The sequence below is a fragment of the Erythrolamprus reginae genome, chromosome 8, assembly GCF_031021105.1.
Source record: "Erythrolamprus reginae isolate rEryReg1 chromosome 8, rEryReg1.hap1, whole genome shotgun sequence".
Lineage (NCBI taxonomy): Eukaryota > Metazoa > Chordata > Lepidosauria > Squamata > Dipsadidae > Erythrolamprus > Erythrolamprus reginae.
Genome location: NC_091957.1, coordinates 37,062,675 through 37,087,520, shown reverse-complemented (window position 1 = coordinate 37,087,520; position 24,846 = coordinate 37,062,675). Strand labels below are relative to the sequence as shown.

General features: G+C 43.0%; 1 protein-coding gene across 3 annotated transcripts in view; it reads left to right on the top strand.

Moving 5' to 3' along the window:
• Positions 1 to 24,846, top strand: part of LOC139171439 (vascular endothelial growth factor receptor kdr-like) — a 211,897-nt gene that overhangs the window by 40,686 nt on the left and 146,365 nt on the right. For all 3 annotated transcript variants that reach the window (XM_070759672.1, XM_070759673.1, XM_070759674.1), the window contains exon 2: positions 23,434 to 23,530. In XM_070759672.1, coding sequence (XP_070615773.1) covers positions 23,434 to 23,530 — 97 coding nt within the window. The remainder of the gene's footprint in view (positions 1 to 23,433; positions 23,531 to 24,846) is intronic.

Genomic DNA, 24,846 nt, shown 5'->3' with positions numbered 1-24,846 from the left:
GTGTGTGATTTTTTTTTCACTGTTTTGAAGGTTTTTCCTGTTCTGCTATTCTGCCCCTCCCCAGCCAGTTTTAAACTGACCTTTATCCTTTCGCCCGAATCACAGCTGACCAGCTCCCCTCACCTGTCTTTCGGCTGATTAGGCTATTGAGCATGCGCGACAGCCAAATTGCTTTAGGGAATGCACAGACATGCACGAGCAGAGTGAGTGCACATGTGCAAAATGTCACAATGCGAATTGGTGGTGAACACCCCTGGTTCAAATATACACCACCATCCTCGTAGTCACATGATTGTGTTTTGGGCACTCGATTCCTGGCCCACATTTATGACTTTTTACAGTACTCTGTGGTCACATAACCACGATTTACATTTTTACTGGAAACTGGTGCTTATTTTCAGTTTCTGGCAAAAAAAACCCAAAACCAAACATTCCATAGCAAACAACGGATTTGCTTAGCAACTGCTATAAAAGAGATCATAGTATCACCTCCAGTTATGTGGTGACCCGCTTTATGACCATCGTGACTTCAGACCATAATTGCAGGGCTCAACTATGGTGGCAAATTAAGGACAGGTGGTAACTCAAATAAAGGCAAGATCTCAAATTGGTGTTTCTTCAAAAATGGTTGAGTATCATCTGAAGGCAGGGTCATTTGCATGCCGCTCAGTCTCAAAGGATTGTACACACATTGCATGAGTATTGCTACCTAGTATTAAGGAGAAATTACCTGGCGGTGAGAACAATTAACCAGTGGAACTACTTGCCTCCAGAAGTTGTGTGTGTTCCATCTCTGCAGGTTTTTGAGAAGAGATTGGGCAGCCACTTCTCCTGAATGTTATAGGGACTCCTGCTTGAGGAGGGGGCTGACTAGAAGACCTCCAAGGTCCCTTTTAGCCTTATTATTCTATGCTCTTTGGCAGTGTTTCCCAACCTTGGCAACTTGAAGATATCTGGACTTCAACTCCCAGAATTCCCCAGCCAGCGAATGCTGGCTGGGGAATTCTGGGAGTTGAAGTCCAGATATCTTCAAGTTGCCAAGGTTGGGAAACACTGCTCTATGGCAACTTGAGCTCTAACACTAAGGATGTAACCTCTCCTTGGATTCATTGCAAATGGCTGGCAACACCATAACAGATTGGATTCATACAGGCATAAACCACAATTTCTTTTCTTTCTCTTGGAAAGGTTCAGTAAAAGGATCCTCCCAATATTTCAGCCCACAAATATGAGAGATGATTTTGAGAAAACCATCTGCACCCAGCTTTAATTTGTGGTTGGTTTATGTGGTTGGCTGTTTTATGAATATTGTTTCTGAAACTTAAGTAAATCCTACCCCAGCTGGTGTTCCCTTTCTGAAGCCATTGCTCTTACATCTTCTCTATTTTGGCCCCCATTTTAAAATTCTATCTAAAGTACGTCCAAGCATTCCTCGATATTTCTTAAGCCTTCGTCTGCAAAACCTAGCTTGGAATGTCTTTGTTCTCCACTTGGTTCATAGAAGTAGTGCTGAGCTTGTGATGTTCTCAGATAAGAAAAGCAGTTTTTCCTCTGACTAAAAAGTCTCATTTCCCTGGCCAAGGGAATTCCTGATTAATCAAAGAGTAAGCAAAACTACAGATTGGGGTTTTTTGGGGTGGAATAAACTCATAGTTCAATTCTGGATTTGGTTATCAGAATTAGCAATAGGAATAGCACTTGCTTACATAATTATATACCACTTCACAGGGCTTTACGGCCCTGGTCCCTAAGCCAGTGTTTTTCAACCAGTGTGCCGTGGCACACTAGTGTGCCGCGAGACATGGTCAGGTGTGCCGTGAAGAAGGAAGCTCAGGTTCAAGTTTTGCAACTTTTTGCTGAGAGAGAGAGAGAGAAAGAAAGAAAGAGTGCAAGAGAAAGAAAGCAAGAGAGAGAGAGAGAGAGAAAAGGAGAGGAAGGGGGCGAGAGAGAGAGAAATGAGCAAAAAGGGGAGAAAAAAGAGAAATGAGAAAATGATTGAGGCAGAGAATTGAGAGGAAAGAGAGAGAAACAAAAGAGAGAGAGAAGTGACTCTTGATTTAAAGCATATGATAAAAAGCACCCAAAGAATAAGAGAGAAAAAACCCCCAGCCCTCACTTGGTTTTGGAAATGTTTCAAGAGTGTATACACACACACACACACAAAGACAGACACAAGTGGGGGAGGAGACAGGGATGGAAAAAGAGAGGAGAGTGTCTTAGAGTGTCATTTTGTGTCATTTTGGTTGGTGGTGCGCCCCAGGATTTTGTAAATGTAAAAAATGTGCCGCGGCTCAAAAAAGGTTGAAAATCACTGCCCTAAGCGATTTACAGTCAGCATATTGTCCCCCCACCCAACAATCAGGGTCCTCTTTTTACCAACTTCAGAAGGACAGAAGGCTAAGTCAACCTTGAGCCAGTCAGGATCGAACTCCTGGAGTGAGCAGAGCTAGCCCGCAATTTTGCATTCTAACCACGGCTCCTCAGACTAGACCTTCAGATGATTTTTTGCAACCACGTGGATATTTGAGTGTAGCACTAGATACTTTAAAAAAATATATATCTGTGTGCCTCTGCACCTCCAAATCTCGGTGCCCATGCCAAAGCAAAGCTAACAGATTGCAATTACAGCATTTCTTCAAACCATGTATAAATTTTCTACCACAAACTTGCTTCTAAAAGTAAAACAAGTGTTTTTTAAATGTGTTTTTAAATATATTAGATAATAGGATTGCCTAAAACAAGAGAAGATAATCATGAAGAAATATCTCCCCTTTTTGGGAAGGTCTGGTGCTGTGATCACTCAAGAATTGAGATGGCTATTAGAATGCAGAATTGAGTTGGAAGGGACATTGGAGTTTTTGGAGTTTTATTTTCACTTTAAAAAGGGGGAATCGAGGCTCATCTTTGGAATTCATGTGCCCGTAGTTAGCTCTGTAAACATCCTTTCTTTGTCCCTTTGCCCACTGCACAAAGTCCTTCAGGATTGGGGTAGATAATAAGATGTAAGTACTTTTTATTCAATAGGTAAATTAAAAATCAGGGCCGTTTTTCAAAAGTACCCTCCTGCTAAACCCTGCGTCAGCAACCAAACTCCATTTAAAAGCCACAGGTTTGTGAGAATAAAAACATTCCGTACCACAGTGGCCACATACTAGAGAGAGCGGAGCATGGCTTCTTGGGGCAGGAAATTTCTTGAAGCCTTTGCTCAGCATTTTCCAGCATGGAAAAAACCCAAAGACGCTTTGAGTTATTTGCCAAGTGGTTTGTAAAGGCAAACTCTTGGCTTCTTTGCTTCAGAGAAGAAAATGGCATTGCCTAAACATTAAGAATCAGGCAGTTTGAGATAGTGTGGTCTAGTGGTTACATAGAAACATAGAAGTCTGACAGCAGAAAAAGACCTCATGGTCCATCTAGTCTGCCCTAATACTATTTTCTGTATTTTATCTCAACATGGATATATGTTTATCCCAGGCATGTTTAAATTCAGTTACTGTGGATTTATCTACCACGTCTGCTGGAAGTTTGTTCCAAGGATCTACTACTCTTTCAGTAAAATAATATTTTCTCATGTTGCTTTTGATCTTTCCCCCAACTAACTTCAGATTGTGTCCCCTTGTTCTTGTGTTCGCTTTCCTATTAAAAACACTTCCCTCCTGGACTTTATTTAACCCTTTAAAGCTAGAAAGCAGGAGACCATGAGTTTAAATCCTGTCCTAGCCATGAAAGCTGGTTAAGCGACTTTGGCACCGCCACCACCACCCTCTCTCACCCCCAACCCACCTCACAGGTCATTGTAGAGAAAACAGGAGGAGGGAGATACGTCCAATATGTTCTCTGCCTTAAAATATTTGCAGAAGTAATAAAGGCCGGGTATAAATAAGCGAATAAATAAATAAATAAGAACCCCAAGCATGTTTTTTCCCCCCAAAAGACAATTGGACTTTCTTGGATTTGTTTTTCTTTCTTTGAGAAAGTTTTGCTTCTCATCCAAGATGTTTCTACAGTTCTCCTTGGATGAGAAATGAAAGAAGGTTTTCAAAGAAAAAAAGTTGTCTTTTGGAAAAAGCACTTTTGGGGCAATTATGACTATGATTGAACATATCCATCGATAAATAAATAAGAAACCCTTCGTTAAAGAGAAGGAATGGCCCTTTGAAGTGAAGACTTTCTAGCCTGGTGGGTCCTCATTATTTATTATGAAGGACAGTCCCTTGTTTCAGCAAGCTGCCCTTTAGATCCATTGATTTTTCAAAAGCTCATTTTGGCTCTTCCTTTGGGCCATTTAATTTTTACCATACAAATGGTACCACTTCATGTCCAGTCTCTCCCAGTCACGTGAAAAAAGATGGAAATTAAATTGTCTTCTTTAAAATAATTTCCCCCACACTGTTGGATTTTATAAGAGTATGCATTAAAGGTAAGGTTTTGTCTTGGCTTCACTCTTGAATTTTCTTTGATAAAACAAAATGATAAACATCAAAAATTGTGGTTTTCATATCCATACGAACCACATTCAGATTTATCCCATTTTCAGAGTTGTCCATTTTATTTTATTTTTTTAAAAGAAAACAGGATCACTACAGCCTATTTATAGAGAGCACACAAGATGTTTTGTATCTGGCAAACAAGTGCAGATGTTACAAAAAAATTCATAAGATAGAACATGGAATCCCAATGTTGGAAGGTCCCTTCCAACATGGATAAATGCCATGAGATCTTGTACCAACCCAGTCAAATCTTTCATTGAGAGTACGGCTAGAAGGGACCTTGGGGGTCTCCTACTCCAGCCCCCTACTCAGGCAGGAGAACCTATACAGTTTGAGACAAGTGGCTGTCCACTCTCATCTTCAGTGTTGGAACATCCACAACTTCTGGAGGCAACGTCTGTTCCACTGATTAATTGTTCTCGCTGTCAGGAAATTTCTCCCTAATTCTTTTATATAGGAATGATAAAGAAATAAAAATAAAAGTATAAAGTTTAAAAATGTTCTCGCTGTCAGGAAATTTCTCCCTAATTCTTTTATATAGGAATTATAAACAAATAAAAATAAAAGTTTAAAGTTTAAAAATAGAAAGGGAGAATAAAAAAAAAGAAAAGTGTAAGAAAAAAAGGGAAAAAAGGAAAAGCACTAAAAGAGAAAAAGAAGAGAGCAAACCTAAAAGAAAGGAAAAAGAGGAAGAGAGAGAGAAAAAAATTCTTTCTCTTCTTACCAACCCCCCAAAATAACTCTATATAACACCATCCAAATTTACAAAAGGTTAAAATTCACCCATGGACCACTGAAGTCCTCCAACCCACTCTAAATCATAGGTCTATAAATCTAGTAAAAGAAACAATCATCCTAGCCTTTTCCATTGCCTATATCCTGTAAAATCATCATATCCTACTTTAGTTTTATCGCTGTGTACTCACTGGAATCTTCATGCCCTACCTCTCTAGTTGTATCGCTGCAATCTCAGCGGAATCATCCCTACTCTAATCATATCACTGTAAACCCAGTGGAATTGTCCTGCCCTACTTCTTTAAAAAAAAAGGAGAGGAAAAAAGAAAAAGAAAACCCCTAATAACCCACTGGAATCAACTTCTAAATATATAGCTGCATACCCAGCTGAATCTTCATGCCCTAGTCTATTTTTTATCACTGCATGAAATTTCTCCCTAATTCCGGGTTGTTTCTCTCCTTGATTAGTTTCCACCTATTGCTGCTTGTCTTGCTTCCTGGTTCTTTGGAAAATAAGTTGACCTCCCCCTTCTGGGTGACAGCCCCGTGAATGCTGGAATAATGCTACCATTCTTTTGTCTAGACTATTTTATTTATTTATTTATTTATTTATTTATTTATTTATTTGTTTGTTTGTTTGTTTGTTTAGTTAGTTAGTTAGTTAGTTAGTTAGTTAGTTAGTTAGTTAGTTAGTTAGTTAGTTAGTTAGTTAGTCCAATACACAATGAGGGTTTTAGTGGGTATATATCTATAAATACATAGTAAAATACATGATGAAGGTTATAGAGGAGATACTCATAGTAAAATATATCTCAGAAATAATAGAAAAAAATAGTAATAGAACATATCAATGAAAGAATAGAAGAAGAGATATAGGAATAGAAGAAAGGTATAGCAGATATAGGAGAGCAAAAGGACAGGGGACGGAAGGCACTCTAGTGCACTTGTACTCGCCCCTTACTGACCTCTTAGGAATCTAGATAGGTCAACCATAGATAATCTAAGGGTAAAGTGTTGGGGGTTTGGGGATGGCACTATGGAGTCCGGTAATGAGTTCCACACTTCGACAACTCAGTTACTGAAGTCGTATTTTTTACAGTCAAGTTTGGAGCGGTTAATATTAAGTTTAAATCTGTTGTGTGCTCTTGTGTTGTTGTGGTTGAAGCTGAAGTAGTTGCCGACAGGCAGGACGTGCAGCAGACCATAAACCGTATACCATATATAAATCCAGTTATTCCACTTATGGGGCCACGAAGGGAACCCCCAAATGGATGTCCCGTGGACAGTGATGATGTCACTGGAAACTCTTTTCATCACAGAAGCCGTTTGACATTGTGCTTCCAACACAGAAGTAATAGCGGTCGTTATTCCACGGTTTCCAGCTCCTCATCTCCAGAGCCTCGCGCATGTGAGCATTAAGGTTTTGCAACAGGCAGTCTGCCCTCCCCTTGCACTCGATCTCTCTTGCACACCCATTCACGGGTAGAATCCTCACTGAAGAAGGAGCTGGTCTGAAGGCTGCTTACGTGCTGCAGCTGGACTTCGAAGCAAGAAGGAAATAGGAGCTGCTGGGAGTTGTGGAAAAGCTGCCTCTCACGTTGCAGGTTGCTTCGATGCTCTGTCCTCAGAACGCCTCCCGAGCATGACAGTTGGACGCACATGCAAAGCAAATACTTTGGGAAATTGGATTTGGTAGCAATTTCCATCCCACCGTTCTCCCCCTCCCCCCTTGCAAAATTAGCTTTTCTGCAGTCTCCTTATACAACCCGGCTTTCTGCCCTGTTTGTTCAGCTCCTCTGCAGCTGTGACATAATGCTTTTGAGAACTGGCGCGGGGAGAATTTCGCTGGTGGCCACGCTGGGGAGGAAAATCTGTTTTGGGTTAACCACACACGCCACTTATTTATGGAGCAATAATTAGCCCCTGCACAGGAAATATACATACATGCATACATACATACATACATACATACATACATACATACATACATATACAGCAAATATATATATATATATATATATGTGTGTGTGTGTATGTATGTGTGTGTGTGTTTTTCAAAAAATCAGCAAAAAAACCCCTCTGTAATCTCTGAATCTACATGCATATACCTGTAAAAAAATCTGCAAAAACAAATATATATTTGAGATTTGCAAAAGGAGGTTAAACTAGACATACCGTGTTTCCCCGAAAATAAGACACTGTCTTATATTAATTTTTGCTCCAAAGGTTGTGCTACGTCTTATTTTCGGGGGGTGCCTTATATTCCGATCCTTCCCCTTTAATTCTTGGAGCATTGGTACGCTCCACTTGAAGAGCCTTACTGCCCCCGCTGCCGCCGATTTTGCTGCCGCTGATTTCGCCGTCGCCAGGCCCCTCAGCTGTTTGGCGGCCCACGTGTCTTCTGTTGGCCGCCACGCCGGCAGGAGGTGCAATCTGGGCAGCGGCGGCCAAGGCTCAGCCCCTTCGCCGGAGCCGTCTTTTTTTGATGCCGGCGCCGCTTGGGGAGGAGCCCTTGGTGGCCATGGATGCAGCGGTGGCCCACAGAAGACATGTGGGCCGCCAGACAGCTGAGAGGCCCGGCGGCAGTGAAATCGGCAGCAGCTAAATCAGCGGTGGCATCGGAGGAGCAGCTCCCGACACTGACCAGCCCAAACCGTCGGCCCCCTTTGCTGCTGCAGGCGGGTAGCCGCCCATCTGTTGGGCTGTCTTCTGCCTCTGGATCCGGAGGCACGCCCATGGCCACCGAGGGCTCCTTCCCAAGCAGCACCGGCGCCGAAAAAAGATGGGTCCGGTGAGGGGGCTCAGCCTTGGCCGCCGCTGCCCAGATTGCACCTCCTGCCAGCGTGGCGGCCAACACCCCCCATCCCTGCCTAGTTGCTACCTTCCTTCTCCTAAGGAACAGAGAGCTGGTCAGAGAAACACCCATGAAAGTTGGCTACGCTTCCCCTCTGATCTCTGAAAGCTTTGGAGAAGTTCAGACTCTGTTGGTATCAGAAGAGCCGGTAGATGTGCAGCAGCAGCAGCCAAAAAAGCCAAAGCAATCCTAAGATGCGTTAACAGAGGGATACAATCTAGACCTAATGAAGTACGAACACCACTCTATAAAGCCTTAGTTAGACCACATCTGGAGTATTGCATCCAGTTTTGGTCACCATACTACAAAAAAGACATTGAGATTCTAGAAAAAGTGCAGAGAAGAGCAACCAGGATGATTAAGGCAGTGTTTCCCAACTTTGGCCACTTGAAGATATCTAGACTTCAACTCCCAGAATTCCCCAGCCAGCGCTGGCTGGGGAATTCTGGGAGTTGAAGTCCAGATATCTTCAAGTGGCGAAGGTTGGGAAACACTGGATTAAGGGACCGGAGACTAAAACATATAATGAACAGATGCAGGAACTGGGCCTGGGTAGTCTAGAGAAGAGAAGGACCAGGACAGCAGCCTTCAAATACCTGAGGATCAAGCTATTCTCCAAAGCACCTGAAGGCCAGACAAGGAACAATGGATGGAAACTGATCAAGGAGAGATTCAACAACTTGGGCAGAAGGAGAAATTTCCTGACAACCGATGGAACAGAAGTTGCCTTCATTTCATATGCAAAAACTACAGAAGTGGATCCTTTATCACTCAAGTTGGGAATCATTGCTTTATTTTGCTGAGCATCTGGTTTCGTGCTGGACTCAAGGCAAGGTTGGAAAAACTGAAGGTTTCCATCAAACAGGCCTTTCTTTATTCCTACTGGCTTCCACAGTGCTGGATTTGAACTCTTATCATCCCCTGAATCCTTGGCTGGAGATGATGAAGTTTTGAACTCCAGCACATCTGGATAGCCTGGGGTTGAGGAAGATGTTTGTTCCGAGTGTTATTCACCAGAGAAAACCCTTTAAAAAAAATTCTCTGTAGCCTTGGCTGTTCTTTGACCTGCCTAAAGCCATTGCTGCATTTAAGGTGAAAAATCCAATAGAATTTTTAAAATGAAGAATTGGGAAATGGGTTAGGAACCATCCTGTTGTTTCCCCTGTGTATAAACTCCCTGCTGGCCTCAAGATCAGGTTCCACAGTCAACCTTTCCTCTGAAACCCACCAGGAACCTGCAGAAGCTCAAATGGATCAGAGGCAGAGGTCAGAGTCTCCTTTTGCCCACAACAGCACAAAGCGAAGGGATATGCACAAAAAAGAGGCCAAATGTCATCCTGACGAACGATGTGTTAGCAAGCGTGGTGCCTGGGGGCTGTCGGTGTATGTTTTCCAGTATGATGGTTCTGCTTTCCATGTCAACTCCTGATGAAAGGATGAGGTGTGTTTGCAAGACGACAACTTTAAATGCCTTTTGAATAACAGAATAAGGGACCAGCCCCCTGCCCAAGCAGGAGACCCTCCCTACCTGGGATGGCCAACCTATGCCATGCATACCGCAGGTGGCAAGCAGAGCCATACTTGCTGGCACGCACACTGTTGCCCTAGCTCAGCTCCAGCGCGCATGTGGGCACCTGCAAACCTGCAAAGATCAGAAGCCACGTGAGAAAACATGATTTGACTGAAAGAGTAGTAGATGCTTGGAATAAACTTCCAGCAGACGTGGTTGCTAAATCCACAGTAACTGAATTTAAACATGCCTGGGATAAACCTATATCCATCCTAAGATAAAATAAAGGAAATAGTATAAGGGCAGACTAGACGGACCAGGAGGTCTTTTTCTGCCGTCAATCTTCTATGTTTCTATGTTTTTATATTTTGCTCGTGTGGAGGCTCTGGGAGGGCATTTTCGGCCTCCGGGAGGCAGGGGTGGGCATTTTTGCCCTCTCCAAGCTCCAATAAAGCCTCTGGAGCCTGGGGAGGGCGAAAAATGGGCCTACTGGGCCCACTGGAAGTCAAAAAATGGGGGAGCGGGGGTGCTTGGGGGGCATTGAATATAGATGTGGGCATGTGCAAGCGTACGATAGCGTGCACAGGCGCTATTTCGTCATCCAAGGAATCACTGCCCTAGGGCATCACTGCCCTATACAATTCCAGACAAGTGGCTGCCCAATATTTAAAAAACCCCGATATTGACGAACTCACAACTTCTGGAGGCAAGCTGTTCCATTGATTAATTGTTCTCACTGCTAGGAAGTTTCTCCTTAACTCCAGGTTGCTTCTCTCTTTGATTAGTTTCCATCCATGATATCTTGTCTTGCCTTCTGGTGCCCCCTCTTGTTGACCCCCTCCTCTTTGTGGTAGCCCCTCAAATATTGGAATACCGCTATCATACTGCTATCAATATTCTAGTCCTTCTTTTCTCTAGACTAGTCATACCCAATTCCTGCAACCGTTTTTCATATATTTTAGTATCGCAGTTTAATTCCCCTCCCCTAACATTGAAGATACACTTGCAGTTAATCATCTGGCATGAGTAAGGGCTTACGTTTGCACAACTGACCCACCTGGAATAAAAAATAAAAAAATCAGAAAGGACCTTGGAAGTCTTCTAACTGAGCCCCCTGCTCAAGGTAGGAGACCTTCTAGGCCTTTCCAGGCAAATGCCCCTCTGATCTCTTCTTAAAAGCCTAAAAACCTTCGGAAGGCCAGCCGTCCCACTTGTTAATTTTTCTCACTGTCAGAAATTTCCTTCCTTCCTTCCTTCCTTCCTTCCTTCCTTCCTTCCTTCCTTCCTTCCTTCCTTCCTTTATTTGATTTTTATGCTGCCCTTCTCCTTAGACTCAGGGCGGCTTACAACATGTTAGCAATAGCACACCAGATTCCAGTTCTAGGTTGGCTATTACTTTTATGACCCATTATTTCTTGTCGTGCCCTCAGGACACGACAGAATAGTTGACCCTCTCTTCTCTGTGACACTCTTGAAGGATGGGAAGACGGTGATTGTTTTTTTTAAAAAAAGTTTTGTTTATTGAGTTTTACAAAATTAAAAATATATACATCACAATATCTTTTTTTTACAGATCTTACCCATTTCATTATATTTCTTATGTTTCCATTTTTACATACAATATATTTGCATTTATATACCTATCCATTTATATACCTTTACATAGAATTTATTGCGTTATACAGTTTTATCTGTTTTTGTATGCCGTTACATATTGTATCATTATGCCTTATTTCTATTCTCCATCCACTTGTACCATAAATTCCAAGTATCGTAATATTCTGAATCACTTATTCCATTTCCATGTTTTGTCCATTTCAGTGCATTTATATACAGTATTTTATCAATTGTATTGTTTTCTGATAGTATCATTGTATTTTCCAGAATTGATTATCAGATATTGGGTCTCCTGCAAGCCTTCTGTTTTTTTTAGACTAGCTATATGCCTAGTTCCTTTAATTGTCCATTGTATGGTTTAGTTTCCAGTCCTTTAACCATCTTTATTGCTCTTCTGGTCACTCTTTCTATCTTGCACACATCTGCCCTGCGCAGTTCTCTGTCCATTGGGAAAGGAGTTTTGAAAGGCCATCTGAGTCCAGTTCTATGCAAAATCCAAGACACTTTTTTAAACAAATATGGCCCTCGGTCCTACATGGTATAGCACAGACCCCCCTATACTAAAGGCAATGAGGTTTAAACTCATAGTCCTCCAAAGGCACTGGTGTCGTTTGGAGCCAAACAAAATTCTCACAGACAATTAAGTCTTGCAAACGCAGTGAAGAAAAGTCCGGGGTAATGGGAAACAAATGTTTTTTAAAAGCAGCAGAACTATTAAACTTAGCGGTTTGGATGTGTTTGCTTTACCGTTTTCTTTGGAATGGAACAGGTGGAAAAGAAGGGGATTGGCAGACCTGGATTGGCAAGCGTATTTTTAGTCCTAATTGCGGAATGCAAATTAAGAGGCTCTAATATGTTTAGACATAAATATTTAAACTTGGTGCTGCATATTTACAAGTGCCTGGCTGTCTCCAGCTTCAACTTTGTAATGGATAACAAGATGTGCATAGCATTTTACAAAGGAGCAGAGGGCACACCAGAATCCAGTTGAGTGCAGAGAAAAATAACAGGCAATAGGGAAGATAGTCTAACAAAATCCAGTCTCCTTCCCCTAGCCCCAAGATCTTCAACCTTAAACTATCTATTGTTGACCTCTCCCCTTTTCTAAGAGGTCTGTAAGGGGCGTGCATAAGCGCTCTATTGTGTCTACCGTCCCTGTTCTTCTGGCCTATTATCATTTTTATCACCTCTTTATACTTTGCTATGTTAATACAAACCATAATTCTATACTTGTATGACAAATATATAATAAATCTGCATTGGTTGCCCATCAGTTTCCGGTCACAATTCAAAGTGTTGGTTATGACCTTTAAAGCCCTTCATGGCACTGGACCAGAATATCTCCGGGACCGCCTTCTGCCGCACGAATCCCAGCGACCAGTTAGGTCCCACAGAGTTGGCCTTCTCCGGGTCCTGTCAACTAAACAATGTTGTTTGGCGGGACCCAGGGGAAGAGCCTTCTCTGTGGTGGCCCCGACCCTTTGGAACCAACTCCCCCCCAGATATCAGAGTTGCCCCCACCCTCCTTGCCTTTCGTAAAGTTCTTAAGACCCATCTCTGTCGTCAGGCATGGGGGAACTGACACATCTCCCCCGGGCCTATACAGTTTATACATGGAATGTTTGTGTGTGTGTTTGCTTTTAATAATGGGTTTTTTAGTGTTTTTTAACTTATTAGATTTGTTTTTTACGTTGTTCTTGTTATTGTTGTGAGCCTCCCCGAGTCTACGGAGAGGGGCGGCATACAAATCTAATAAATAATAATAATAATAATAATAATAATAATAATAATAAATAAAATTAAAAATAAATGTTTCTAACCAATATAGTCTCCAGCTTCCTTTTGCCAATTAGGCCCCACCGTACTTGCTGTAGGCTGTAGGTACTGCAGGCTGCCTCTGCCCACTACCAGGAGTTCAAATCTGACTGGCTCCAGGTTGACTCAGCCTTCCAACCTTCTGAGGCGGGTCAAATGAGTGTTTGGGGGAAGTGGTAGATAAGTGCTGTTGCTATTGCTTTTGCTATTGCTGGTGTGGTAATGAGCCGCCCCGAGTCCTCGGAGGGGGGCGGCATAGAAATCCAATTAAATAAATAAATAAAATAAATAATGAAATGCATGCAAGCAAACAAGTAAGTTCAGAGAGTACTAAAGACTCCAAGGTGCAACTTGTATTATTTATAGCAGCCCTGCCCAATCCAGAAGTCAGATACCACCAAACACCAGTGGTCAATGTCCCAAGAAAGACCCTTTCCCCCTCCTGTTGTCATTGATCACCATGCTTAAATGTCCATCGTCCCAGATCACTCTTCACCAACAACTTAGGCGTTTCCCCCATTGCCAGATTTCCCTAGCACAGGTTCCTGGGCTGCTTTGTCTACAAGATACTGTTTGAAACCCAGCAATTTGGGATGAGGAATAAACATCTGCCTCACTTGTGTTGTGCTTGGCATCCAGGGGCTGTTTAAAGTTTCAGAGGAGCACATGTGCTGGAACCGTCTCCTGTAGATGGATGGCTTGGTTGGTTGACACTGAGAGGCTGCCTTTGCTTAATTATCATGTCAATGGGAACGTCTTCTCCTTTTTTCACATGCTTGGATGAAGTCTGGGGTTACAAGGCAGAGCTCGGGTTGCCAGGGGAAATTAACTTTGGTGAAGAGAGCACCGAAGCAATTGTCAGGCTGCAGAAAATTCACAGAGGAATTTGTTCATGCGGACTGATCCTTTCTTCCCACCGCTGGTACATCACAGAGACCCACCGTGACGAAACTGTTGGCCTCGACTTTCTGAGAAGCATTGCCATGATGTTCTCGCTGGCTAGGATGGGTCTGGAGTGGGCTGTGGAGCCACAGGGCCTTTTGGCTGACCTGCAGGAAGGGAGGAGATGATAGCTCACAGACTGAGGTCTCCGAAGGCATCGGGTCCCTGGTTGACCTCGGCTGGGCAAACATGCTGAGCAGGCCAGGCTTGGAGGCAGAATCCCTTGGACACCCGAAGGAGAGTTGGGAAGCCTCTGCCTATCAGTCTCAGTGCTTAGACCAGACTCGGAAGTGACAGCGATGGTGGAGCCTCTAAGGCCATCCCCTTCATTCTTGGATGAGAGCAGGGTCAGCAGCTTGGGGCTCTGGAGCTGCCTGCAGCTCTTTCATCCCTCGGCTGTGGTTCCTGTTGCTGGTCAGCTCCACCATTAACAGGGGTTTCGGTTAGGACAAGTAGAGGAAGAAGGATACTGTGTTAGGAGGAGACTGGCAGGAGAACTGGACTTCCAGAATTGAATTGGAGGGGGGGGGGTTGTTTCTGTTTTCTAATTTTGTGAATATAGCAGTCAGTTCTGGAGACCTCACCTACAAAAGGATATTGATAAAATTGAACGGGTCCAAAGACGGCCTACAAAAATGGTGGAAGATCTGAAGCATAAAACTTATCAGGAAAGACTTCATGAACTCCATCTGTATAGTCTGGAGGACAGAAGGGAAAGGGGGGGACATGATCGAAACATTGAATATGTTAAAGGGTTAAATAAGGTTCAGGAGGGAAGTGTTTTCAAGAGGAAAGTGAACACAAGAACAAGGGGGCACAATCTGAGGTTAGTTGGGGGGAAGATTAGAAGTAATGTGAGAAAAGATTATTTTACTGAAAGAGTAGTAGATGCTTGGAACAAACAAACAGTAACTGAATGCCTGGGATAAACATAGATCCATCCTAAGATAAAATACAGGAAATAGTTTAAGGGCAGACTAAATGGACCGTGAGGTCTTTTTCTACCGTCAATCTTGTTTCTATGTTTCTATGCTATGTTTCTATGCTGCCATTGTAATATGGAGGATTAAATATTTGTCTTCATTTTTAAAAAATAAAAATTGTTTTCGGTCTTTTTCATGGATGCTTTTCATCAAGTGGGATCCGTTCTATGGGTGCCTTAGTCCACCTGCCCTCAGTTCCTTTGCTATTTCCATCTCATTTTTTTTACTCTCTTGATGGCATCGTATTCTTCTGGTTCACCTCTAATCCATGTGTGGGTCTGACTTGTCTTGGGATGCCGAGCATGCCTCTTTCTATGGCTCTTTGTGCCACTCGTAGCTTTTGTAATTGATTGTGAGATTACCTCTTCCCGGATCGCACCCAATTATGTTCAATTTCATCCACAGGGAGCGGGGCAGTTCAAAACCAAGTGGTTTGATAAAAGGATCAGTAATGGCCAGGCCACAGAAAGGGACCCTGGGCCCTTCCCCTCTCTAAGCGTTCTCAGGGTTAACCAGGATAGATTTTAAGTGAATGGCTGTCTTCCAAGCTGGCCTACAGGGTTGCAATCTTGTGATGGGCTGTGAGTTGTAGTAAGCATGACAAACCTAACCCGTAAGAAGTATCATCTCACGAATTGCGCTTTTCCAAAGGTGTGTGTTGGGCCAAATGTTGCCACAAGCACGAATCCCAGCAACCAGTTAGATCCCACAGTGTTGGCCTTCTCGGGTCCCGTCGACTAGACAATGTCGTTTGGTGGGACCCAGGGGAAGAGCCTTCTCTGTGGCAGCCCCGACCCTCTGGAACCAACTCCCCCCAGATATCAGAGTTGCCCCCACCCTCCTTGCCTTTCGTAAGCTCCTTAAAACCCACCTCTGTTGTCAGGCATGGGGAAATTGAGATATTCCCTTCCCCCTAGGCTTATAAAATTTATGCATGGTATGTCTGTATGTATGATTGGTTTCTTAAATTGGGGTTTTTTACATTACTTTTAATATTAGATTTGTTCACATTGTCTTTTTGCTGTTGTTAGCCGCCCCGAGTCTACAGAGAGGGGTGGCATACAAATCTAATAAGTAAGTAAGTAAGTAAGTAAGTAAGTAAGTAAGTAAGTAAGTAAGTAAGTAAGAAAGAAAGAAAGAAAGAAAGAAAGAAAGAAAGAAAGAAAGAAAGAAAGAAAGAAATTCAATCCGCTCGATTCCAAACTGCTCCCGTCTGACCAATTGGGGTTGCCTGTTTGGATTTTACCCTTGTTTTTGTGATGTTATGATTTTTTGGGTGCTACACAAGTAGTCCCTGACTTTTGACCGCAGTTGGGAATGGAATTTCCATCGTAAGTCAGTACACTCATAAAGCGAGTCGTCCCATCCCCACACCCAATTTTATGGCTGTTCTTAGCATGGTTATCAAGTGAATTTGATGGTCATTAAGCGAGTCTTGCTTACCCAACTAACTGGGCTTGTTGGAAAGGTCACCGATCACTGCACCTATTGCTGAATGCAAACTGGTTGCCACGTGCCTGAATTGCAGTCACAATGGTCATCATTTCGAGGCTGGGCCATGAACAACTCTTTCTGAGTTTGTCATAACTTTGAAGCAAAACTTTCACTTAATGACCACTTGAAGTTACATTGAAAAAACGACATTGTGACAACCGTTGCTGCATCCTCATGGATTGATCACGTGATCAAAATTGACTCATACTCATATCAGGTGATCCCCTTTGGGGACTTTCCACCTGGCAAAGTCAATGGGAAGCCAGATTCACTTAACAACTGGGTTACTTAATAACTGCAGTGATTCATTTAACAACTGTGGATAGAAAAGGTCATAAAATAGGGCAAAAGTCACTTAATAGATGTCTCATTTAGGAATGGAAGTGTTGGGCTCCATTGTGATTGTCAAGGATCACCCCAGTGCTGTTCTATCTTTAGGATTGGGGGCGATTATCATGACTCTAAAATTTTTTTTTTAAGAACAGCTAATGCAAATGGAAAAATCCTGGAGCTGTAAATTCTGCCTGCAAACGATCTTTCAATTGATGGATTGGTTTGAAAAAACATGGAAGTAGGTCAGTTTGCCACCTTCAGTCGAGAGGCAGGGATGCGTTCACCAGTTTTAATTGCCAACGAAGATACGGAAAACAAACTGTGTACATGGGAAAGAAACAGAAATTTTTAATTGATGTTTTCTGCTTTAAAAAGAGGGGCAGGGAAGAAGGATGGGAAGAGTCAGTGGAAGAAAATCCACCCTCTGAAGTCCAGTAGGGAGTTTTACAATTGGAAAACACTAACACGATAACCAAGTTGGAAGGAGCATTGGAGACAGGGCTCCATTTTTTAAAAACTGCTGGTTCTGTGGGCGTGGCTTATATTGTGGGTGTGGCTTGAAGGTCATGTGACAGTGGCCGGGAAACTTGTCGTGCTGCCCCCCCATTCCTGCCATGGCTACAACACAACACAAGAGCACACAACAGATTTAAACTTAATATTAACACAACACAAGAGCACACAACAGATTTAAACATAATATTAACACAACATAAGAGCACACAACAGATTTAAACTTAATATTAACCGCTCCAAACTTGACTGTAAAAAATATGACTTCAGTAACTGAGTTGTCGAAGTGTGGAACTCATTACCGGACTCCATAGTGTCATCCCCAAACCCCCAACACTTTACCCTTAGATTATCTACGGTTGACCTATCCAGATTCCTAAGAGGTCAGTAAGGGGCGAGTACAAGTGCACTAGAGTGCCTTCCGTCCCCTGTCCTATTGCTCTCCTATATCTCCTATACCTCTCTTCTATTCCTATATCTCTTCTTCTATTCTTTCATTGATATGTTCTATTACTATATCTTCTTTTCTATTATTTCTGAGATATATTTTACTACGAGTATCTCCTCTATAACCTTCATCATGTATTTTACTATGTGTATATAGATATATACCCACTAAAACCCTCATTGTGTATTGGATAAAATAAATAAATAAATAAAATAAAACAATGGAGGCGGCTACAACACGGGTGGCTTTGGAAGACCTCGAAAGGCAGGGAGGGAGGGAGCCGCCCCACTCAGCAGCCTTTGGAGCCACACAGCTGTGAAGCTTGCTGGGCTTCTCCCGCCCATCCATCCTCACCATGGCTGCAATGCTGGTGGCTTTGGGCTGGTGGTGGGGGGAAGAGGCCTGCGCAGATGCTTAGCTATGTGTAGGCAGAAAGAGGCTGTTCTGTGGACGCCTGTGGCAAAGGCGAGGCAGGGCGAGCGTCAGAGCGGTTACTGGTTTAGGAGCGTGACCAGTCAGCGGTCCCCTACTGGTTAGTGACCCTGGTCAAATTAACGCCACTGGTTCTACGAAAGTGGTGTGAGCCAGGAACAATCCACCACTGGTTGCAGGACTTTTAGTCCAACTCCCTGTTCAAGTAGGAGACCTTATACCAGTGATGGCGAACATATGGGACGGGTGCCACAAGTGGCACACAGAGCCATATCTGCCGGCAAGTGAGCCATTGCCCTAGCTCAGCTCCAACGTGCATGTGTGTGCTGGCCAATGGTTTTTGGCTTGCACTGAGGCTTGCACTGAGGCTCTGGGAGGGCATTTTTGGCTTCCAAAGAGCCTCCAGGGCATGGGGGAAGCCTTTGGGCCAACTAGAAGTTGGGAAACAAGCCGTTTCTGGCCTCCAGAGGGCCTCGGGAGGAACCAGGGGAAGCTGTTTTCGCCCTCCCCAAGCACTGAATTATTGGTGTGGGCACTCACACATGTGCAATAGCACATGCACACACTCTTTTGGCACTCAAGGAAACAAAGGTTCTCCATCACTGCCCTACACCATTCCAGACAAATTACTGTCCCATCTCTTCTCGAAAGTCTTTAATGCTTAAGCATTGGAGGGAAGTCGTTCCATTGATGAATATTTTTTATTGTCAGGAAATTTCTAGTTCTCCTTGGTTAGTTTCCATCCATTGTTTCTTGTCCTTTCTTTGGAGAATAGATTGACCTCACTACTTCCCTCTTCTTTGTAGCAGCCCCCCCCCCATCCTTCTTTTCTCTCATCTAGACAAACTCAATAGCTGGAACCATCTTTCATATGTTTTGGCCTCCAGGGCAAGAGTCCCCTTTGCTGCTCTTCTCTGCACTCTTCCCAGAGTCTCTGGATCTTTCCCGTAATAAGGTGATCAAAACTGGATGTGCCATTCCGAGGGTGGTCCTACTAAGGCCTTATGAAGCGGTACTACTGCTTTGCTCTCTTTCCACACCTCCTGCTGAAGAAAAATGTAGCCGTGCTCACCTCTTTTTTTGCTTCTCTGCTGAAATCTTTAAGAAACGTTTCTGATCACGTGGCAAAGGCGTGTGTGTCTCAGGGTGCATCAAAGGCCTTCTGGGGTGTTTTTCTGCATTCCCATGGAATTATGACTTGCATTTGTACAGCTGAGTCTTTATTGCTTTATTTTTTATTTATTTATTCACTTGTCCAATACACAAATACATAGGAAGAAAAATAGACATGTAGTAATATATATAAGGGTAAAGTGAACTTAGAGGAGAGGATATATGAAAGAAAGAAAATATATATGATAAGTGAGAGAAAGGAAAGACAATTGGACAGGGGACGAAAGGCACACCAGTGCACTTATGTACACCCCTTACTGGCCTCTTAGGAACCTGGAGAGGTCAATCATGGAGAGTCTAAGGGAGAAATGTTGGGGGTTAGGGGCTGACACTATTGAGTCCAGTAATGAGTTCCACGCTTCGATAACTTGATTGTTGAAATCATATTTTTTACAGTCAAGTTTGGAGCGGTTCGTATTAGGTTTGAATCTGTTGCGTGCTCTTGTGTTGTTGCGGTTGAAGCTGAAGAAGTCATTGACCGGTAGGACGTTGCAGCATATGATCTTGTGGGCAATACTCAAATCGTGTTTTAGGCTCCGTAGTTCTAGGCTTTCTAGGCCCAGGAGTGTTAGTCTATTTTCGTATGATAATCTGTTTCGAGTGGAGGAGTGAAGGGCTCTTCTGGTGAAATATCTTTGGACATTTTCAAGGGTGTTGATGTCTGAGATGTGGTATGGGCTCCAGACAGATAAGCAGTAGTCTAGGATGGGTCTGGCAAAAGTTTTGTAGGCTCTTGTGACAGTCCCCATAATGGCCCTTTCAAAGTCATCGGGGAAAGGCAGTCTATTTCTGACCCATCCTGGACTCATTTAAATGGGGCTGTTAGGTTTGTCAGGACCACAACAAAGGGGGCGTGTGGGATGCCCAGGCGCTGCCGTGGAATAATTCCAGCAAAAAAGTAAATATTGTGAAAGTGGAGCTCCCATCCCCGTCGCTGGTGACTCTGCAGAGAAAATCTAATCGGAGAAGGACAAGCCACATAAGAGCGGCATTCCCACTGCAGCAGTGCATGAAACAGGATATGTTTTTATAGACTGAATGTAAATACGTTTAGCTGCAAATAAATTGAGGATCTTAGATAAGGCGGAGAACGGCTGCTGGCTTACACCTAGAAGGGAATCTAGCTGGGAGACATTGAAATGGCTGGACACAAACCTAGACGATTACATTTATCCATGGGGCAGGTCAGCGAGGGCAACCAGGGCAATCAACACCATCCACTCTTTTATAGCCCTGCAATGCCTGTTTAGGAGGCACCGAGAAGAGGGAATATTTGCAGGCCAGGGTTGAACTGTGGAGTCTTTCATGCACTCTCATCTTTTCTTGCAGATGTTTCATGGTCCAACTAGGGAATTTCTTTTATTTATTTATTTATTTATTTTGTCCAATACATAATGTACATAGAAGAGAATAGACATGAGGTAATATATATAAAGAAAAATATAAAATAGAGGAGAAGATATATGAAAGGAAGAAAATATATATGATATATGAGATAAAGGAAAGACAATTAGACAGGGGACGAAAGGCACACCAGTGCACTTATGTACGCCCCTTACTGACCTCTTAGGAACCTGGTGAGGTCAAATGTGGATAGTCTAAGGGAGAAATGTTGGGGGTTAGGGGTTGACACTACTGAGTCTGGCAATGAGTTCCACACTTCGACAACTCGATTGCTAAAGTCATATTTTTTACAGTCAAGTTTGCAGCGGTTAATATTAAGTTTGAATCTGTTGCGTGCTCTTGTGTTGTTGTGGTTGAAGCTGAAGTAGTCATTGACAGGTAGGACGTTGCAGCATATGATCTTGTGGTATCAGTGTTAGAAGGGAGGAGGGTTTGGGAGGAGGAGGAGGAGGAGGAGAACCGTGGGGTCCTTTGTGTGGAAACATAGACAAGGTTCTTCCAGAACCCAACCTATGCTATCACTCTACTTCTTTTTCTTTTGAATGACTATTTTGATGGCAAAATAAATATGGATTTGCACCACCAGTATCTCATCTGACACAGGACATAGGAGCTTTACTCTATTTTCAAATTTGTTTCGCTTTCACATGTTCATTAAAAAAACCACCTGTCCAGATTATATATTTGCTCAGCAGTTTAATGCGCGCCTAAATTTGCACATTCTTCAGGTCTATCTGATAGGCATCCAGCCAATCAATATTTCACACCTGTCAGGACATTGTGACATTATTGGCAGTCGGTGCAAATCAGAACATTTGCATCTGATGAAGTCATGGTGCCCAAGGTTGGGGATGCATTGCAAAATGTTTGAGATGGTTTTCAAGTGGCTTCTTAACCCACTAGCTCCATTTCAATAGCTGTATTGCTTCAAGTGTGGTTGTTTTTATTGCGATGTGAGCTTCATCCGTGGATGACCTGAAACACCCACCCACCCTTAAATTCTCAGAGTACTTACCTGATTGTTCTCAAGAAAGCGTGGTTAGCCTGGTCAGATTCTTGTGACTGGGCAAGTGGAAATAAATTATACCTCTCTGATCAATTCACAGCATCATTCTGGTGCCTTGTTGCACTTGACAATTGTGATTCACTGAATAAGCTAATGTGGCTGCATTTTCACATGATGCCCAACCTTTCATTATGGTTTTATAAATGTAGAGAACCACAGAAATGAGTTGGGAGGAGAATGTAACAGTTAGCAAAACATGAATCAGAACATTAACTCGCTCTCCCTTTCTTTCTTTCTTTCTTTCTTTCTTTCTTTCTTTCTTTCTTTCTCTGACTTCCTTCCTTCCTTTCTCTTTCTCCCCCTCTCTCTCTTTCTTTCTTTCTCTCTGTTTCTCTCTGTCTTTCTTTCTCTGACTTCCTTCCTTCCTTTCTCTTTCTCTTTCTCTCACTCTCTTTATTTTTCTCTCTCTCTCTTTCTTTCTTTCTCTCTGCATCTCTCTGTCTTTCTTTTTCTGACTTCCTTCCTTCCTTTCTCTTTCTCCCCATCTCTTTATTTCTCTCTCTCTTTGTTTGTTTTTCTCTGTCTGTCTGTCTTTCTCTCACTTCCTTCCTTTTGCTCTCTCTCTCTCTTTTTCTCTCTCCTTTCTTTCTCTCTGTCTTTCTTTCTCTCCCTCTTTCTTTCTCTGACTTCCTTCCTTCCTTCCTTTCTCCCCCTCTCTCCCTCCCCCCCCTCTCTCTTTCTTTTTTGCCTTTGGGCTACAGGTTGTTTTCATTTCTCCAGCTTTGCTCTACCTCTATGCCTTCTGCACAAGGTTGCTTGTGACATTATAGATTATAGAAGAAGGTGGCATTACATACGTCAGCATGAACTTCTGAAGGAAACAATGGGATAGAAGTTGAACACATAAATAAGTAGGAAGTAATTCATTGCCAGTTTGCAGGTTTATTTTGCAGGAGAATTCTCCACCCAAAAGCAACACTCTTTAAAATGTTCATTACTGTACGCTGTCAATGACATTTGTCTCTGCGTATTTAATTGTCAGGTTTTCCCATCCTGCATTCCTCCTTCTGCCATTCTTTAGTTTTAAAATCTCATTTATAGAACTTGAATGTTCTATAAATGGAAAGCTAGGGGGAGAATTGACTGTCAAAAATAGATTATTTTATTTCTTTTGTTGTTAATTTTGATTTTATTTAAAAGAAAATGTTATACACTTAGCATTTCTATCTGGAGATCTGAAATGACACTTAATACATCTTATGGATGATTGCCTAACGTGTATCTATAGTTACTAACCAATAGGAATATCACCGACTGCAAATTTTTACATAACTAAAGGGAAAAATAATATTCCAATGCTAATGCTGGATGTTTTAAAACAGAATAGTGTGTGAATAGATTGTTCTTTTGATTTCATTTGTTCAGATGTGTATCTTGGAGAAACTCACTGTAAATTAGGATGGGATGACTAAAGGAATATTGAAAGTTATTTCTGTTTTCATAAACAAGCAATAAAGTACAATAGCTTTTTATATATAATTCTTGAAGAAAACCGTTCAGCCATGGGACTATGCAATTGCTGTTGTTTAACATGAAAAATAAGGAACAAAAATACTTGAAATTGAACCGCTCTCATCTAATCCCTCTCTCTCCTCTCTCTCCTTCTCCCGCCCTCCAACTGGCTCAGCTCTGGCGATGCAAGAACGGCTTATGAAACCTGAATTGAACATCAATCGTGACTATATTATAGTGGAAGCTGGAGATTCGTTCAGCATAACGTGCAGGTAAATACTTGGCATTCTTGGGATTCCAAACTAAGTGGAAATTTAGATTTCTAGGAAGATGTTGTCCTGGAATATTGCAGGAATTGAGGTATGGCTAGTCTTAAGAAAAGAAGGACCAGGGGTCGCAGAATAGCAGTGTTCCAGTATTTCAGATGCGGCCACAAAGAAGGGGAGGTCAACCTATTTTCTAGAAGGCAGGACAAGAAATAATGGATAGAAATTAATCAAGGAGGGAAGCAGCCTACAACTAAGGAGAGATTTCCTGACAGTGACATCAATTAGCCAATGGAACGGCTTGCCTTCAGAAGCTGTGGGTGCTCCATCACTGGGAGCTTTTAAGAAAAGACTGGACAGACACGTTTCTGAAATGGGACATCCTCTCCTGTTCGGGCAGGGGGTTGGACTAGAAAACCCCCAAGGTCCCTTCCAACTCCTATTATTCTCCTATTCTGAAATACCTTCTAGGACGTGAGACATAAGTAGTGATGGGCGAACCCAAAGGTGTTCGGGTTCGGCAAGTTCGGATGAACTTTATGCAAAATTCGGACAAACCTGAACCGAACCCGAACCGAACTCGAACCCGAACGGGGAATCCCTCCCACAAAGAGATTCCGGGGGCGGAGCTTTGACGTCACCGGCAGGTTGCTAAGGACGCCAAGGTGATCACCTTGGAATCCAGGAAGTGATCACCCTTGGCATCCTTAGCAACCTGCCAGTGACCTCAAAGCTCCGAACGCTGAACACGACCCCGAAATTTGCCAGAAGTTTGAAAAAATTTTGGGTTCGTGTTGGGCATACCGAACAGCGCAAAATTTGGTACGTATCCGAATTGTGCGGGTTCGGTTCGCCCATCACTAGACATAAGCCTAAAAATCACAGTTTCCTAAACAACTTGAGGAGAGGGGAGAATAAACGTAGTTCCAGACTGACCTTCAAAAAAATGGTCCATGAAGGATGTCTATGCAGGATGGAAGATTTGCAAGAAGTGCTGAAACAGACTTTGGGAAAAGATAGACACAACATTGTGACAACCACTTCGGTGTGGTGGTGAAGGCGTCATTCTAGAAACTGGCAACCAGGAGTTTTAGTCCCATCTTAGACAAAGCTGGCAGGGTGATCCTGGGCTGATCATTGTCTCTCCGCCCTGCGAAGAAGATAACAGCCAACCACGGTTGGAAATCTGCCAAGAAAAGTGCAGGGACTAGTCCAGGGGACTTCCAAGGGCTTGCAATTGGTCTTCATATTGACGATCGTCTCAGCCTTCCTGTAGTCACAGAACCAAAATCTGGTGACTTGGCAACAGTCCTGGTTTCATA